Genomic DNA, 18,217 nt, shown 5'->3' on the forward strand with positions numbered 1-18,217 from the left:
ATCTTAACTTCCCGCTGTCTCTTACTGTGTCTGAAAATGCTTCTAAAGAAGAAATAACAAAGCTTAATACGCACCAGAACACATATTATTTGGATGTTGTACTGTAGGTATCCCAGCTGGTGCAGGGGGGGTCCCTGGTGCTGGGGTTGTTGCTGGAGGAGCAGGTGGGGTACCAGGAGGGGTACCAGGGGCTGGAGGTACAGAATAAGCTTGCACTGTATCATTTGATACTGGTGCTATGTTTTACCTTGGGGATTTGAAATACAGTTTCTGACTATAAAGACCACAAGTGATGTTTTAATTAATTTCCCTGTTTTGCATCATAGGATATTCTCCTGCGGCCAAAGCTGCTAAATACGGTATGCCAACTCATTAAAAACAACGTGAATCTCATTTACAGTAGTGTTGGTACTATACCTGTGCATTGGTTGAATGTTTACTGATACCGTTTTTCTGGATAAACTGTAGATCAGCTGGTTTAGAGAAAGAGGGGAAACATGACAGTCAGTCACTTTAATGGGTAAACTGGTGATTCCCTCAAGGTCAAGGGGCTGCTGGTGGGGTTCCTGGTGGTGGGTACGGTGTTGGTGGGGTTCCTGGTGGTGGATACGGAGCTGGTGGATATGGGGTCCCGGCTGGTGGATACGGTGTACCAGGAGGGTTGCCTGCGGGAGGATATGCCAGGCCAGGAGGTACGCTATACAATATATATATATATATATGTGTTTCTAGCTTCAACAGTGTAAGAGCAGTAGGGTTTTAAAACAAAATGGCAAGTTAATTTATGTTAATTTTAGCACTCTGAAGTGATTATGATTTAAAAAGTGTAATAGATAGACACGGGTAATAGGCTCTTGGGGAGAAGATGGAGTACAGTGTAGTTTTAGGTATAATTGTAGTTTGGTCTAAGGTTGTTAAGTAGAGTGTTAGGTTTATGGTCTGTGTAAAAAAAAGTGGTGGGCTGTTTCAGCCTCATGATATCCCACATTTTGATTCACAGGCTATGGAGCTGGAGGTAAACCTCCCAAGTTTGGTAAGATTCTATCTCTGAGATGCATTTCCCTCTTCAGAATGAAATTAGTTTGCAATATAATGACGTTATTAAATAAATAATCTTATTGTACTTCATTGATCTTTTGTTCCTTATGCTCAGGAGTCCCAGGGGGTGCAGGAGTAGGCCTTGGGGGTGCTGGAGGACTGGGGGGTGCAGGAGTACCTGGTGGGGTACCGGGAGGGGTCGGAGCTGGAGGTAAGTACTCTACCTCTCTAGTACAGAGTGGTTTATTAGAGTAAGCACACTGTGCAACATAGCTGCACCAATCGTGCATCAGGTAGATTAGTGAGTGCTTACTGTAATTTAATGTATTCAATAAATTCAATAGATGCATGTATCTACATGAAACAACAATAAAACATAACAATACAACTATTTCCTATTTTATTTACCGAATAGTAGGGACAGTACCATCTAGTTTAGATTAGATCAGATTCAACTTTATTGTCATTGCATAGAGTACAAGTACTGAGACAACGAAATGCAGTTTGGCATCTAACCAGATGCAAATAGTGGCATAGTGCAAAAGACATGATATTGTAGACAGTACATGGTATTACAGTGTACGGTACTACAGTGAGTATAAATAGATGAATATAATAAGTGAATGTACATGAGATGAATATCAATATATGTACAGTTGAACAAGGGCAGTAGGTATTGAGGTATGTTACATATGTAAGATGTATAATTAGAGACCATATAATAAATATGGTATGTGCAAACAGCAGTAGTGCAAAAGCTAAACTGAAGTCCTGAGTGTGAGGCCAGTAGAGCGGTGGTTCCCAAACTTTTAACAGTCATGTACCCCCTGTCGGTTATTTTGTTGCCTAATTGATATTCTATGAACATTATCCCTTACATATTAGACATTGTGATAATATTAATCTGTTGGATAGGGTGCATGCATTTATTTTTGGTACTGAGTCTGCAGTTGGCTATTCAACAGGACTGTTTGGGAAGGTAAATCACAGATTTATTTTGCGTACTCCCTAGATCGATCCACGTACCCCTGGGGGTACGCGTACCCCACTTTGACAATAGTGGCAGTAGAGGTATGGGGGGAGGGTACACTGATACTGGGAGTCAATGTTCCTCTTGCTGGTGGGTGGGTGGAGGGGGGGGCTGGGCTACCACCGAGATTCTGAGTTCAGTAGAGTAACAGCTGCAGGGAAGAAGCTGTTCCTGAGCTTGCTGGTGTGGGAACGAAGACTCCTGTACCACCTCCAGATGGGAGGAGGGCAAACAGTCCGTGGCTGGGGTGAGAGGTGTCCCTACTGATGCTTCACGCCCTCTGCAGACACCGCCTGTGCTGGAGGACCTCGATGGCAGGGAGTTGGGCACCGGTGATGTACTGGGCGGTTTTCACCACCCGTTGCAGGGCCTTCAGGTCGGAGACAGAGCAGCTGACATACCACACTGTGATGCAGTTTGTCAGAATGCTCTCAATGGTGCACCGATAAAAGTTGACCAGGATCCTAGGAGACAGATGGGCTTTCTCAGGAAGTATAGACCCTGCTGCGCTTTTTTGACCAGGGTGGAGGAGTTGAGGGTCCAAGAGGTCCTCGGAGATGTGGACACCCAGGAACTTGAAGCTGGAGACACGCTCTAACTCCGTCCCATTGATATAGATGGGGGTGTGTCTGCAGCCCCCAGCTTTCCTGTAGTCCACAATGAGCTCCTTGGTCTTCTTGGTGTTGAGGACCAGGTTGTTGTCGGCACACATCACACCGGCAGGTGCTGGACCTCCTCCCTGTAGGCCAACTCGTCGTTGTTACTGATCAGGCCTACCACCGTGGTGTCGTCTGCGAACTTGATGATGGTCTTAGAGCCATGCACAGGCACGCAGTCATGGGTGAAGAGGGAGTAGAGGAGAGGGCTCAGCACACAGCCCTGTGGGACACCGGTGTTCAGGGTCAGGATGGAGGAGGTGTGGTTGTCTAACCTAACAGACTGGAGTCTGTTGGTCAGGATGTCCAGGATCCAGTTGCAGAGGGAGGTGCTGATGCCAAGGTCACTGAGTTTGATGACCAGCTTGGAGGGGATGGTGGTGTAGAATGCTGAGCTGAAGTCAATGAACATCATCCTTGCATAGGTGTTGTTGTTATCTAGGTGGGTCAGGGCGGAGTGTAGTGCCATGGAGATGGCATCCTCTGTTACCTGTTCGGGCGGTAGGCAAACTGGTGGGGATCCAGTGTGGGGGGTAGGTGGTCTTTAAGGTGAGCCAGGACCAACCTCTCATGATGATGGGGGTGAGTGCAATAGGGCGGAAGTCATTCAGACCAGCTGCAGCAGTATGCTTCGGCACCGGCACAAAGGTTGCTGACTTGAGGCACGTGGGGACAACTGCCTGGGCCAGTGACAGGTTAAAAATGTCAGTGAAGACCCCTGCCAGCTGCCCAGTGCACGCCCTGAGCACACGGCCAGGGATGCCGTCAGGGCCAGCAGCCTTGCATGCATTCACCTTGCTCAGTGCGCAGCACACATCAGTGGTGGAGAGTGTGAGGGGCTGGTCGTCTGGGGAGGTTCAGCTTTGAAGGCTGGTTCCTTGTTGTCCCGGTTGAAGTGAGCGTAGAAGTGTAGCCTCTGCATCACCAGATCTAAAAGCGGTGTTGCGTGCCTTCAGCAGTAAGCGGACCTCATTGCTCATCCAAGGCTTCTGATTGGGAAAGTTCTTATCTGTTTGTGGGTGGTGACACTGTTGACACATGTATTGATGTAATCCAGAACAGAAAAATCATATCAATCAATGTCGAACATTCTCCAGTCATTGTGTTGAATCTAGTGGGCATAATCTAGTACTATTGCACTGTATAATTGGACATTACTAGATGGGTCAAATACAATTGTATAGTATGAAGAAACAAAATAAGAAAACAATCAGAAATAATGATGCAGGAACACTTATTGTATGTGTTTCTAACTACTGAAACTATTTCAGAGCAATCTGAGATGGTGGGTGTCATGGCTTGTTTATTTGGTATGAAATGACCCATGTGCCAATCCAAGATTGTCCTTTAATGCGTTCATACATTTATTGACATCTATTGTATTTATACAGCAGGGTGGAATGTTTTATCACTGCATGGTCTTCTAGTACAGTCTATTATTGGCATCTACTTTAATGATGATTTGTTTAAAATCACGTTTAAAACCGCTTGTCTTCCAGGTTACTCGCCTGCTGCTAAGGCTGCTAAATATGGTAAGACACCTCACACAGATGGAGACACAGCAGCTGGACATCTATGAGACAGACACCGTGGATTAATGTGACTTGAGATGCATGAACACATAGATTACTCAGTATTTTTCACATGTGTGTTTCATACCATTCCTCATTCCATTCCATGTATTAAAATGAGTCCATCTTCCGATTTCTGCCTCTCCCAGCCTCCACAGCTGGACATCTATCAGATAGACATTATATGGATTTATGTGATTTGAGATGCGTAAACACACACATGACTCACACAATATTTCACGCAAAACCTTAATATGCTGTAGTATCCATGGGAACGTCCATGGAAATGTCCTTAACTTTGTTGTATTGTTAATCCCATAAAACTAAGGGGATTCTGCAAAATCTCAGTATTAGTGTACAATATTATTATATTATAAAATGAATAATCTTATTGTACTTCATTGATCTCTTGTTCCTTATGCTCAGGAGTCCCAGGGGGTGCAGGAGTAGGCCTTGGGGGTGCAGGAGTACCTGGTGGGGTACCGGGAGGGGTCGGAGCTGGAGGTAAGTACTCTACCTCTCTAGTACAGAGTGGTTTATTAGAGTAAGCACACTGCGCAACACAGGTAGAAACATGTATAGTGTGCTTACTCTAATTTAATGTATTCATTACATTTAATAGATTTCATGTATCTACATGAAACAACAGTAAAACTATTTCATATTTGATTCACCTAATAGCGGGGACATCTAGTGGACATAATCTGATACTACTTGTATAACGGGCATTAGACACACAACATCAATGACTAATACTTTTGGACAGGGCAACCTCCGGATTACCAGATTAACCAGAGTTAATATGAAGAAACAAAACTCCAAGCTGCATCTTAATATTACTTGTTAGACATAGAGAACTGATATTCCATACTGGCTGATAAAAATATTCTAAAGGGGGAATTTAGAGGGTTCATGGGTGACTTTTGACTATTGTTTTGGTTTCCTCATGTCTTAACTTTGGTCCAATTTTAGATTTGGAGTTTGAATTCTATTGAAATATTATATAAATCCCCAAAAGTTAAAATGGCCAATTTGGGTACAATCAATTCAGAACAATCTGAGATGTGGGTGTCATGGCTTGTTTATTTGCCATGGAATGACCCATGTACCAATCTCAGATTGTCCTTTGATGTGTTACATGTGATGCTGTTATTGTATTTAGACAGCAGGATAGGATGTTTCATCACTGCATGGTTTTCCATCGCAGCCTATTGTTATCTGCTTGAATGATTAATGTTTAAAACTTTTAAAAAACACTTTCTTCCAGGATACTCAGCTGCTGCAAAGGCTGCTAAATATGGTAAGACACAGACGGACATCAAGGGAGGCTGGTGGAGGTAGAAATCGGAGGATGGGCTCATTGTAATGCACGTTCGTTTGATACCATTCCTCATTCCATTCCATGCATTAAAATGAGTCCGTCCTCCGATTTCTACCTCCACAGCTGGCCTCTATCAGACTGCTACTATGGATGCAAGTGACTTGAGATGCGTAAACACACAATATTTCACAATACACGACTCAATATCTCACACAAATCTTCTACTAACCTTACATGTACTGTACGATCCATGGGAACATCCATTGACACTTTAATCCCCTAAAATTAAGGGGATTCTGCAAAATGATAGTATTAGTGTGCAATATTATTATATTATTAAATAAATAATCTTATTGTAATTGATTGATCTTTTGTTCCTTATGCTCAGGAGTCCCAGGGGGTGCAGGAGTAGGCCTTGGGGGTGCTGGAGGACTGGGGGGTGCAGGAGGGGTACCTGGTGGGGTACCGGGAGGGGTCGGAGCTGGAGGTAAGTCGTTTTATCACTTCATGGTCTTCCAGTACAGTCTATTATTGTCATCCACTCTAATGATGTTTAAAACCACGTTTAAAACCACTTGTATCTTTTTGTTTAAAACCACTTATCTTCCAGGATACTCAGCTGCTGCTAAGGCTGCTAAATATGGTAAGACACCTCACACAGATGGAGACACAGCAGCTGGACATGTATCAGACAGACACAATGGAATTATAATTTCTTGCTCGTCATTTATACTTGCGGGTTTCCCTTGCAGGTCTGGGTGGCGCTGGCGGTGTCCCCGGTGGTGGGGCTGGAGGGGTACCAGGCAGTGTGCCAGGGGCGCTACCAGGATATGGACGTAAGCATCATAAGCACACTTCTCTTTAAGTTGTCACACTTATTATTCATTTTTTTAATTAGGGTTAGTGTAATAATAACTCAGAGTACATTTGTAATTGCTTGTTGTTGGACTCATAATTAAGAAACTTTGGTCTGAATGTCCAGCCACGGAGAGATGATCAAAACCTTTGTGTGTGTGTGTGTGTGTGTGTGTGTGTGTGTGTGTGTGTTACAGCATACAGGGGTGGTGCAGGAGGAGTGCCCGGGGGTGGATACGGGGGTGGATATGGAGGTGAGTACATTCTGTACGATGTCAGAGGGGAAAGATGAAAACGACCTCGCACAATTCAATAAAATACATCTTTATTATACGCAAAAGGCAAGGTGTGACATGAGCAGCAAAGAATATGTAAAAACAATATAATATAAAATAAATATGCCATTTAGCGACTTACATTGCAGTGAGTGCATACATTTCAGTATATATGGGCCCAGCAGGAATCAAAACCACAACCTCAGTACACTGAGTGCATTTTACATTTACATTTACATTTATGGCATTTAGCAGACGCCTTTATCCAAAGCGACTGCATACATTTTTAGTATATATGGTTCCAACGGGAATCAAACCCCCAACCTAAGCGTTGCTAGTTCAATGATCCACTAACTGAGTCACACAGGGCCATAATGTAGCAGCACTATTCATAGTTACTTACTAATTAATTATTACTTAACTATCAATTAATCAATGATTAAGACTTATTTTTTATTAGAATAATATAATCTAATAATAATATAATCATGTAATACAATATTGTTTCTATAATTATTCCTGATAATTGCAGGGTAAGTATGAGTATCTAGTTGTTGACTCTTGAGTAAATGGGTTGTACTGTATATGTACCACGAAGGCTCCTACTTTAATGTCTCCTCTTATATTTCAGGATATTCTGCTGCGGCTAAAGCTGCTAAATATGGTATGAAAAAACACTCAACAGTACAACAATATTCCTTGATTTAAGATGGTTCTCATTAACGCCCCACTATCTCGAACTGTGTCTGAAAATGCTCCTAAAGGAGAAATAACAAAGCTTAATACACACCAGAACACATATTATTTGGATGTTGTGTACTGTAGGTATCCCAGCTGGTGCAGGGGGGGTCCCTGGTGTTGGGGTTGTGGCTGGAGGAGCTGGTGGGGTACCAGGGGCAGGGGCTGGAGGTAAGCCAAACATAACTGTCGAACTGTATTCCGAACAGTAAAGATATCTCACATATATCAGTATGACAGTGTTGGAAGTTGGTGAAATGGGATACAGAGACACATTTGGATCATCCATGAACAAGACTTTTTTCATTGCAGGATATCCGGGAGGAGTTAAACCACCGAAATACGGTAAGAACCTTGCAGAAGTAATTTGGATCAGAGACACACCAATTGCACTGATATTCAATGTGTCAGTTTGAATGATGTGGTTTGTCTTGGGGGGGGGGGGGGGGAAAGCCAACATGCCCACAGTCCTTCATGAATAGTTGTTCCTCTCTTTGCCCCAGGAGTTCCAGGGGGTGCAGGAACAGGCCTTGCGGGTGCTGGAGTAGCAGGAGGAGCAGGAGGGGTAAATGGTGGAGTGACAGGAGGAGCAGGGGCTGGAGGTAAGTCATAAAGTAGCTACCATATAGTTATAACACTAGAGGGCGCACTCCCCTAAATGCAGATATAGCCGGTGTTCATCTCTATGGTAGCTACGTTCACTGTATGTGTAAACAGCACAGAGATCAGAGAGAGCCTAGACAGTGCACTATTTCTTTGAAAAGGGAAATGTCAAGGTGATGAAGCATACAGTGTGAATGCATGCAATGAGATTGTATTATAATCCAAGGCTTTGTTTTTGAAAAAGGATTTCCCATTGGAGTTAAACCGCCTAAATACGGTGAGCGCCTTCATGATACCATTGAAAAATATGGACCTCACTATACATTTACAAGTTGCCCCAGAAACCTATGCACTGTAGTAACTCTGTAATTACCTCAGTAAAAACATTGTACTAACATGCTGTTACACAATGCATCAGTAATTCCTTTGAAATTGCATAGAGACGTGTTTGGTTTCATTAAGCCAATAAAAGTTCCCCCTCTCTCTCTATGGTAGGAGTCCCGGGGGCCGTCCCAGGGGGTGTGCCGGTAGGTGGTGGAGGAGCAGGTGGTGTCCCAGGTGGAGGAGCAGGTGGTGTCCCAGGGGCTGTGCCGGGGACTGGAGGTAAGCTCATGTAGTAGAGTTGGTCTATACTGGTTTCTCTCATCAGATCTCCTCTGTGTGATGAAAGCTTGACTCTGAAAGTCCACATTGACATGTATTACATTATAATTCATTATTCTTTATTTTAATGGAGCTATCTCAGACACCACTGGGACAATTTTTATGAAACTAAGGTGAATGATAAGTCTTGACGTAGAGATTCGGTATTTACATTTAAATGTCACTGATTGGCCCAAGTAAACAACAGAAATTCAGAAATTACACTGATTTTGGCCGAACCCAAAGTTGGTGGTAGCTCATCCAGTGCTAATGTGACTAACCTACCTACTGTAGGTGACTTAAGCTTAACATTACGTGCCACAAATCAATAAATATGCCATTTAGCTGACGCTTTAATCCAATGCGACTTACAGCACAGTGAGAGCATACATTCTTTGTATATATGGCCCACCACAGAGGACCAAATCAAGTGTGTTCAGACATGTCATACTGTTGCAATTTGGACTGTATTATGTGATAGCTCTGAGACACACATAAAGTCTTTAAAGGTCCAGTGTGTAGTTTTTTTATAGGTCCAGTCTGTAGAGTCATTAAAGGTCCAGTGTATCGGTTTTTTTTATAGGTCCAGTGTGTAGAGTCTTTAAAGGTCCAGAGAGTTTTTGAGCTTTTCTTTTTTTGAGAAATAGTACCACATGGCCATGATAAATCATTAGTCATCAGGGAATGAGATTGCATCATGAAGAATGAGTGTTTTAGTTCCAAAAAGTGCTTTTCTAAAATCTGGTGTCAAGTTCAAGCACTGGCCTTAACAGAACATACCCCTTTTACGCTTTAGTTGTTTATAAGGATACAACTGTTGCTGCTATTAAAAAATAACATATTTACTTTTCCAGTTGTCATTGCAGCCACCGGGGGCAGCAAAGCACAAAACTACACACTAGACACACTTAATATACAGTAGGAAGTAAATAATAATGATTGATGATGATAATCAATTTCCATCTTCCACAGGATATCCTGGTGGAGTCAAACCTCCTAAATACGGTATGAGAACCCACACTGTATCTGTATGACTCTGAGCGCCACTTTTATTTTTCAGTGAACTCTTCAGTGAAGCTGTAGTTTTCCATTTTTCAGTTGGAATAAAATATGCTTCTAAACGTGAACGTTCTACATAGTTTGGAGTGTTTCTAACCTCGACCTTGGTGCGCCCCAAGGCTTCGCTGACACAGGTGAGCCAGACACCACACCAGGCACAGGTGTGCGATTAGTTCCAGGTGGCACTGCATTTGGGGTACCAGCTGGTACGGGAATCCCTCTAGCTGGAAAACCAGGTACATGGTTACTCTCACCTGTGGATCCACTCACCTGTGGATGTTTGATCTAGTATATAGCTTTCCCTGTGATAAATACTGGTGAATGTAATAGTAAATCATCTGATCGAATACATGAATCCGCAACATTTCCTTTGTGACGCTGTGCAACCTTTTTACTGTCCGAAACAGCAAAGGATCCAACACTAGGACTGTATGGCACTCCTCTCCCAGGTATAAACAACATGTAGCACACAAAAAAAAAACATTCACCTCCACACTCCTGTTTGGCTACACAGGTTTTGAAAATACAGTCCATAATTTTGTTTTGTAGAGCTGTAATAAACTGTACCAGGGGAGGCTGATGAAGGTATAAATCGGAGGACGGGCTCACTGTAATGCACGGGTTGATATGACGAATGGTGTGTGTTTGACACTATTCCCAATTCCATTCCATTCTTGTTCATTTGTCATTACATTGAATACAAATATACAGTACAATGCAACAAAATGCCTGCCTCCACCAGCCTCCACTGTACAGTATTCTGTAAGGTATGCTTTATTTCCTTGTTTTGTGTCCTGAGTTTAACCTGAGGAAGCCCCATTCAGATTTTACCAGCAGACCAACACCTGGATCTGAACGGCCTCCGGACAGGCAGGGGCTTAGCGTCCATAGCTAACTCCCCCGCTCTACCACCACCTCGCTGTCTGGCTAATGCACTCCAGCTCAGAGTTATCAAACAGCAATGACAGCAGCATCTCGCCAGTCCTCTCCCATCCTCCACCCCCCCATCTCCTTGTCTCGTCTTCCGTCTCCCATCCTGCCTCCCCAACCCTCAAACAAGAGTCAACTTAATAACCTTTTCTGCTGGTGCTGCCCTTCTTACAGTAGCATTGTATGGTCCAATAGCTTATGTACCATCAGTAGCTTATACTTCCTGTATACCCCTGCCAGGACTCCATAATGGCTTCTGCCTATGCTAGTTCCCCCCACCCCCCCCCCACCCCCACCCTCTCTCTCTCTCTGTGTCTCTTTCAACTGCAAAGGATGAAACTGGAACATGTTGTCTTTTGGCAGGACCCACACCTATTGCCACAACTGGCAAGGCCCCAGAGGCCCAGGAGCCCAGTAAGACTCACGCTGTGTTTGCATGAACTTTAACCTTTAACCCCCAAAGTGACATGGTGGCACTTAATTTGGAGTCTGTACAGACTCGCTCTTCTCAATTCCATATTGTACTTCAGCAGTCCATAACATCTGATATCTGATATAACAATGCTGATATATATATACAGTGGGACCAAAACAAGGTTGTTGTTGGAACAAATGTGTATACACTAAACGTGCGTGTCCATTGTCATGTAAATACTCAAGTGGTGGTTGATAAGTGCTTGTATGAACCCCCCTCCATAAAACGGTGTCACCATGGTTACTTCGGTCATCTGTAGAAGTAGTTACTTGAACACTCCTCCTCTCCCTCCACTAACACTGCAGCTTCCTGCGCTTCAACTGCGTCTCGGTTCTGCTCTCTCCTCCATCTTATAAAGTTGCCTAAAGTTACCTGATACCTGTTAACGATACTGTGGCAATACTATTGGTCCGACCCTGGTTCGAGACAACCTTTTGCTATAACGTAAAGAATGCTCTTGGTGGAAACAGTGATTGGTATTGTATTGTAGACGTAGACTCACACACTTTTCCCTCGGTAGTTACGTGGTCTTCTACAGCACGGGTTTCCCTCCGCCACGGTACATTACCTTCATGCTATTCTAGTAGGAATTGGAGAGCCTGAAGCTTCCTTTGTTGGGACAATTTTAACGAGAAAACAACCCAAAAAATATCATATTACTGTTTACGGTTTTCTACGGTACTATATACTACTGTGCTGCTCTTGCAGCATGTATTTGGGACCCCCTGCTTTAGAATAGTAATTCACACTTGAGATACTTTAACATTTTGTATTTATACCATTTGTCAATGTTGTTGTATTTTGTCTGTGTCATGTTTTTGTTCTGTCAACTGTACTGTATTGTACGATTTTGTTTGTCATTGACTGTACTCTGTGTACTTTAGCTAACTTTAACGTCCACCAATATCAACAGATATATATCATATTATGTTCACTAGCTCTAGAACAGATACTATTGCAGTGCATTCGTGTATGATGTTATACGTTTTCTCTAATCTTTGCACATTTGTTTGCTTTTACTCGTTTCTCACAGGTGTGAAACCTGGTGGTAAGTTCACATATTTTGGAATAACAATATTATTTTTAATACGATATTTTTTATCTTGTCGTTGTAACCTTACTGATTCTCTCCTCTCTCTGTATTCAGTTGGTGCTGGAGTGATCCAACCTAGTGGTGAGTAGTTGATGTATATACTGTGCATCAAGGGAGGCTAGTGAAGGTAGAAATCAGAGGACAGGCTCATTGTAATGCATGCAAACGGAAGGAATGGTATCAAACACCTGTCATTCTGTTTCATCCTACCTCCACTGTCCTCCCCTGCTGTACCTGTACCTTTAAACACTTAAAGGTACTGCCTTATAATTGTACCCTGTTACTTATTGTATCTGTACTTTGGGTTGTCTTCTACAGCTGGAACAAGTGTCGGTGAGCACACTTTTTTTGTTTACAACACATAAATTGTCCTCCCAATTTGAGTCTCCAATTTATGTGGTTAGAGCGGATAGTGTCCAGGAGTAATCTAACCCAAAGAGAATTGTGTGTGTGTGTGTGTGTGTGTGTGTGTGTGTGTGTGTGTGTGTGTGTGTGTGTGCGTGTGCGTGTGCGTGTGCGTGCGTACGTGTTACATGCTGTAGGCGGAGCTGGAGTTGCAACCCCTGCTGATGGTAAGAGCAATATCAGACTACTTTAGCATCAACTATTACTTCAAAATTATGACTACTTCGGTCAGAGCACAGTAGCTGACCCAGGACAATTTTCTAAACACTGCTTGCAGTAAAACATTTCTTGGGGTTATAAATCATCATTGTACAGTATTTAAACAGACATTGAACTGTTGTATCTTGAGTGTGTGTCTGACTCAGTTCTCTGTTTACAGTCAGTACTACAGGCCAAGTTCAGCCTGGTGAGTGTCGTCTCTATGGCGATCTTTCCCTCAACTCCTTTATGGTTGGAGATGAACCCTGTTCTGTTTGTATTGTTGTTGTGGTTTCTGTGGTCATACCCAGTATTGGATTCCAATAACTCTTATGCCGCTATGAGTCCCGAGAGACCGCAGAGGCATCCAAAGGATATAGATTATGTAGTGTTAGTAAACAAATTTGTAACAATATATTCAGTTTTATCCAACTTGAAATTGAAGTTGTGGTGATGGATAGGTTATGTAACATGATGCCTCTCTGTTCTCTCGTGTAGTTGAGTACAGCAGCCTGCTGGGAGGTTATCATTAGATTTCTTGGTAACTGTGTTGTCAGTTAATACTGGTTCACCGTCTCTCTATGAACAAGTCTTTAGTAAACACAGCCAATCAACGTAATTTCGGAATTTCAGTTATTTACTATAAGATGTGTTCCAGTGATGTCTGCGAATTTGCGTGTTTACATATGAACATCCAAACAGACAGAGACCGATCCACAGTCCCCTCCGGATTTCATGATTGGGGAAAATTACTTCTTTGACCATCCTCAAAGAATATCATCCTGATGAGACCAGTAATCAAACTATGTATGGTGTATTACATTGATTGACCATGAGAGGGCGACACACACTTATGAGGAATGATACACAGAGAAGTGTGTTACAGCTGCATTCAGTAGTGACCCAGTGATGTTGCAATGCTTGTGTTTCCAGTAGGTGTAGGTACAGGAGGCAAAGCACCTAAACCAGCAGGAGCAGGTAATCAATTTTGATTAGATGTCTAAAATAACGTCAGTTTAAACAATGACAACATTGTTATGGTACAAATTGACACTTTGATTCGAATGAACACCTGTTGATATATGTGTTGTTGATTGATATTGTAAAGCCCATAACCTTAATCATAATTCCATCAATATGACTTGATTTCACACACCGACATGCCCATGTTAAAGTAATAAACATATCACATGACATGCTGAGTTATAGTGGCCTAATGATGATCTGACATAAGACTACTCACCCTCTGCACATGAATCAATAGCAGCACATCATAACAGCATAATTTACTTACACCCAGCCACCCACACACCCACCCACACACCCACACACCCAGCCACACACACACACACACACACACACACACACACACACACACACACACACACACACACACACACACACACACACACACAGTAGCAGCATCAGCCTTTTCTTTGCTCATACATCAAGGATCAGATTGAAAGATAACAAAGAATTATGATTCCATGGTAATAGAAATATGCATAATGCTGACCCCAGGCACATTTATAGGAGTTTGGCTGGTGTGTGTTGTTCAGGGTACCTGAAGGAGGCTACTTTAGGTACAGTAGACTCACACAGCAAGACAGTTAAATTCACTAAAGACGTGAAGTGATAGTCTACAGTAGGAGTGGATACATTGAGCTTAATTACATCAAGCCTTTGAAGCACAGAGTATAGAGCAGGGGAGGCTGGTGGAGGTAGGAATCGTAGGATGGGCTCATTGTAATGCATGGAATGGAATCCGTACCATTCCTCATTCCGTTCCATTAATTACAAAGATCCCGTCCTCCGATTTCTACCTCCATCAGCCTCCCCTGAGACAGTAGAGGACTGATCTTAGGACTTATGTGCATTTGAAAGATCATGCAATATGGCGCTAAAGGTTAAGGCTATTTGCAGTAGGGAATTCGGGAGACAGTGTTGCACCATCAATCTCAAGTTAATCTCATTGCTGCCATACCTCTGGATCTGTTGAATATATTATCGCTGTCTAGCAGTGACAGGGGGGGAGCAGAGGGGGGGGGGGGGGGGGGTGAAAGGGTGCAAAACCCCTTTGCCCTGCCACTCACAAAGTGCTCTCCTGGATGTTTTTTTTTCGCATTGCATTGTATCCCATCGCACCCCCACCCCCGCTTTTCGCATCGCCCCCCCTGTAGTGCCCTTTTACAGAAGGGCAGGTGTTTTCTTCCAAAAGTCTGTGCACATACCCACTGTCTAGGCTGGGTTGCTCCTTCTCTTATGCACTGCAGATCCATGTCTATTGGGAACAGGCTAGAAAACTATCTAAACCCCATATTATAAGTATTGGTAAACAAATGTTTACCGGTTAAAGGCTAAAGTGGAAAGTGTCAGGACTTAAAGCCGTTGCATGTTAACTAGAAACAGAACACTTTGCTAAATTAATTTGCACGAGTATGTTTTATCTGCACCTTTGTTTGTATGTGTTATCACTGCATGTTTTGGATTGTGACTGAGCCATCGACTGGTGCCCCCTGGCTATGAGGTCATGCCAGGAATAAAGCAGGTTTTTCCTTGTCATCATGATTCAGGGGGATACCCGTATGGTCACGATTATGGACGGGGTATGTATGAGAGAGGAGAGGAGCAGGACAGCTACACCAGAAACCGACACACTACTTAAACACACCACTTCTCTCTTGTCCACAAGATACAACTGAATGCTTTCACTCAGATGTGTCCCAGGTGCAGGTGGAAATCGGACTCATTGTAATCCATGGAATGGAATGAGGAATGGTAGTTTGATACCGTTCCTCATTCCATTCCATGCATTAGATCGAGCCCGTCCTCTGATTTCTACCTTCACCAGCCTCCACTGCTATAGATACATATTGAACTGCAGTCCATGTTTTGATAAAGATCCATAAACTATTGATTACATTGTTTTCACACTGTCACACACCCATACAGACACAATTAACCAATACCTCTGCACACATTCTGAATAACACCCTGATTTAATGATCACACGTGAATCAATAATTGGAATGTTGAATATGTAATGAACAGCAGCATCAGCTCTTTCTCTGTCATGTAAAGAGCCAAAGGTTCGATAATAACTGCCTGGAATTATGATTCTATGGCCAGCGATGATGCTGTATCTGCTGACCTTCGCCACGTTTTCAGAGATTTGACTGGTGTGGTCCTAAGGGTACGCTAATTAGCGATACATGGGAAGGCAGAATTATGCCCCAAAGCACAAACCGAAAAGACCTTGCATGTGAAAGTATTGGAAAAAGAAAAGAAAGTGGCTAACTGTATAAGGAGATGGAGGGGAGAGGAGAGGAGAGGAGAGGAGAGGAGAGGAGAGGAGTAGGCCAGAGAGGCCCTCGCTGTACCTGACCTCCCAGTTTTCCTTTTATGTCATTGACACTTAAAATGCAGGATCCTGCCAATAAATACATGTTAGGTCCTCACAATCAAACCGCAAGGTCAGTGTCGTAGCAGTAGGGGCAGTTATTAGCAAAATTAACAAAACAATTAGCAATAGAAGCTTGTTTAATAGGCTGTTTCTACGCACCTTTGTACGCTCACATCATTGAACATTCAACCCACAGCAGAAGTTTCCCCTCCAACGCTGCTTCAGGGATTTCATCAATATTACAGAGGCTTGCCATTAGTAACACTGAGCTACTCCTGTACCATGTAATCAGTACCAAGACAATGGTATGTTCAGATCAGTGGGGGCTGGTGGAGGTACATTACAATGAGCCCGTCCTGCAGCCTCCACTGGTTTTCATGTGGTAGTAATGGCTGATGTCTCTCCACAGGTGCTGGTACTGTTGTTGGGGCCGGTCCTGGTGTTGGTGCTGGTGGATACCCCTATGGAGGCTATGGCAGTAAGTCTCATTCGACATCTGCTCCCATAAAAAAGGAGTCTCTCTCAGCCGTGATACAATGCAGGGGCGTATGTCTGCTTATTTATTTTTTTACCACAACTCATTTCCGTCACTGTAACAATTGGTCTGTCCTTAGCCATCATCTTATAGAGTAAGCTGGAGTAGATGGGCTTATCGCATCAAGTATATTGAAGTCACTGTTGAGTGCAGAGTCAGAATGATACCACCACCACCATACGTTACACACCCAGAAGGAAGCTTCTGGCTAAGTTTGGGCTCCGAGTCTGAACTGATGTGCAGTGGGGAGGTTGACGGTGGGTTCTGTGCCTCAGGTCCGTACGCCGGTGCAGGGCTAGGAGCTGGAGTTGGAGCTGGTGCACTGCCTGGAGCCAAACCCCTGAAGCCCCCAGGTGTGTGTGTGTGTGTGTGTGTGTGTTTCAGTGTGTGTGTGTGTGTGTGTGTGTGTGTGTATGTGTGTGTGTGCATGAGAGCATACATGTGTGCGTGTGTGTGTGTGTGTGTGTGTGTGTGTGTGTGTGTGTGTGTGTGTGTGTGTGTGTGTGTGTGTGCGCATCAAAGATAAGTCTCCAATCTCACCTGCCTGATTGTCATGTGTCCTGTAGTTGTGGGAGGAGCTGGAGGAGTGGCAGGAGGAGCAGGAGCTCCGCTGGGAGCTGGACCAGGCGCAGGTATGGCATCAGTCTCACACATGGGAGGCAGGTGGAGGTAGAAATTGGAGGACGGGCTCATTGTAATGCATGGTACGGAATGAGAAAGGGTATCAACCATTCCTCATTTCATTCCATGCATTACAATGAGCCCGTCCTCTCAATTTCTACCTCTACCAGCCTCCCCTGGTTTCACACCATGCTCTTTGTTAACATCCCCATATTATGAAGCTGCTTTGATACGATGAGTTAAACCCCATACATTGTCAGCATTGGCCTACAGTATTACTAGCTTCTGATTTAATGTTATACATTACATGACTGAACCAGAATGTAAGTTTGACATTTTTAGGTTAATCAAAGTCAGCTAACCATATCTGCATTAGTATTTCTTAAGTTCATGTTGCAGCATACTGTGACTGACATCAAGCTTTACAAATCATTGACAGAACCATTGACTGGCACCCCCTGGCTATGAGGTCATTTCAGGAATGTTAGGAATAAAGCTGCTTTTTCTTTGTCATCATGATTCAGGGGGATATCCGTATCAAGGTTATTATGGACAGGGTATGTATGAGAGAGCAGACAAGAGTATTCAGTACTCAGTGTTCCGGATCCCCAATTCCAAATCCCCTGTCCCCTGACCTCAGATCAGCCTTTCCAGAACCAGGCTCAAAGTGACCGTTGTCCAGGAAATGCCACGTTGTCCAGGAAATGCCATGGGTTGGCACTTCCTCTGTGGGGATATGCAAATGTGCTGATAGGAGCGGCGACAGGCA

At 43.5% G+C, this 18,217-nt stretch overlaps 2 protein-coding genes and 1 long non-coding RNA gene across 3 annotated transcripts in view; all 3 read left to right on the top strand.

The window, feature by feature from the left end:
- Positions 1-8,032, top strand: part of LOC310822404 (uncharacterized protein) — a gene marked incomplete at its 3' end in the record, with an annotated part of 56,299 nt that extends 48,267 nt beyond the window's left edge. Inside the window, exons 29-39 of the mRNA XM_083694742.1 lie at positions 126-197; positions 327-359; positions 543-692; positions 1,001-1,033; positions 4,722-4,799; positions 5,563-5,595; positions 6,005-6,103; positions 6,227-6,300; positions 6,369-6,452; positions 7,572-7,655; positions 7,988-8,032. Coding sequence (XP_083550868.1) covers positions 126-197; positions 327-359; positions 543-692; positions 1,001-1,033; positions 4,722-4,799; positions 5,563-5,595; positions 6,005-6,103; positions 6,227-6,300; positions 6,369-6,452; positions 7,572-7,655; positions 7,988-8,032 — 785 coding nt within the window. The remainder of the gene's footprint in view (positions 1-125; positions 198-326; positions 360-542; positions 693-1,000; positions 1,034-4,721; positions 4,800-5,562; positions 5,596-6,004; positions 6,104-6,226; positions 6,301-6,368; positions 6,453-7,571; positions 7,656-7,987) is intronic.
- Positions 8,033-9,699: 1,667 nt separating this feature from the next.
- On the top strand, positions 9,700-10,239 carry LOC310823452. Its single transcript, XR_014554944.1, has 3 exons — positions 9,700-9,734; positions 9,908-10,024; positions 10,196-10,239. It is a non-coding gene; the product is annotated as an uncharacterized lncRNA (long non-coding RNA).
- Positions 10,240-12,168: 1,929 nt separating this feature from the next.
- On the top strand, positions 12,169-18,082 carry LOC310822405 (uncharacterized protein; the record flags this gene model as incomplete). Its single annotated transcript, XM_083694743.1, has 10 exons — positions 12,169-12,241; positions 12,341-12,367; positions 12,605-12,619; positions 12,829-12,858; positions 13,071-13,103; positions 13,826-13,867; positions 16,702-16,770; positions 17,103-17,180; positions 17,394-17,459; positions 17,973-18,082. 10 exons carry the CDS (start codon positions 12,169-12,171, stop codon positions 18,080-18,082), a joined length of 543 nt encoding a protein of 180 aa, XP_083550869.1.
- Between the last annotated feature and the right edge of the window lie 135 nt (positions 18,083-18,217).

Source organism: Argentina silus, assembly GCF_951799395.1.
Source record: "Argentina silus genome assembly, chromosome: X".
NCBI classification, from domain to species: Eukaryota; Metazoa; Chordata; class Actinopteri; order Argentiniformes; family Argentinidae; genus Argentina; species Argentina silus.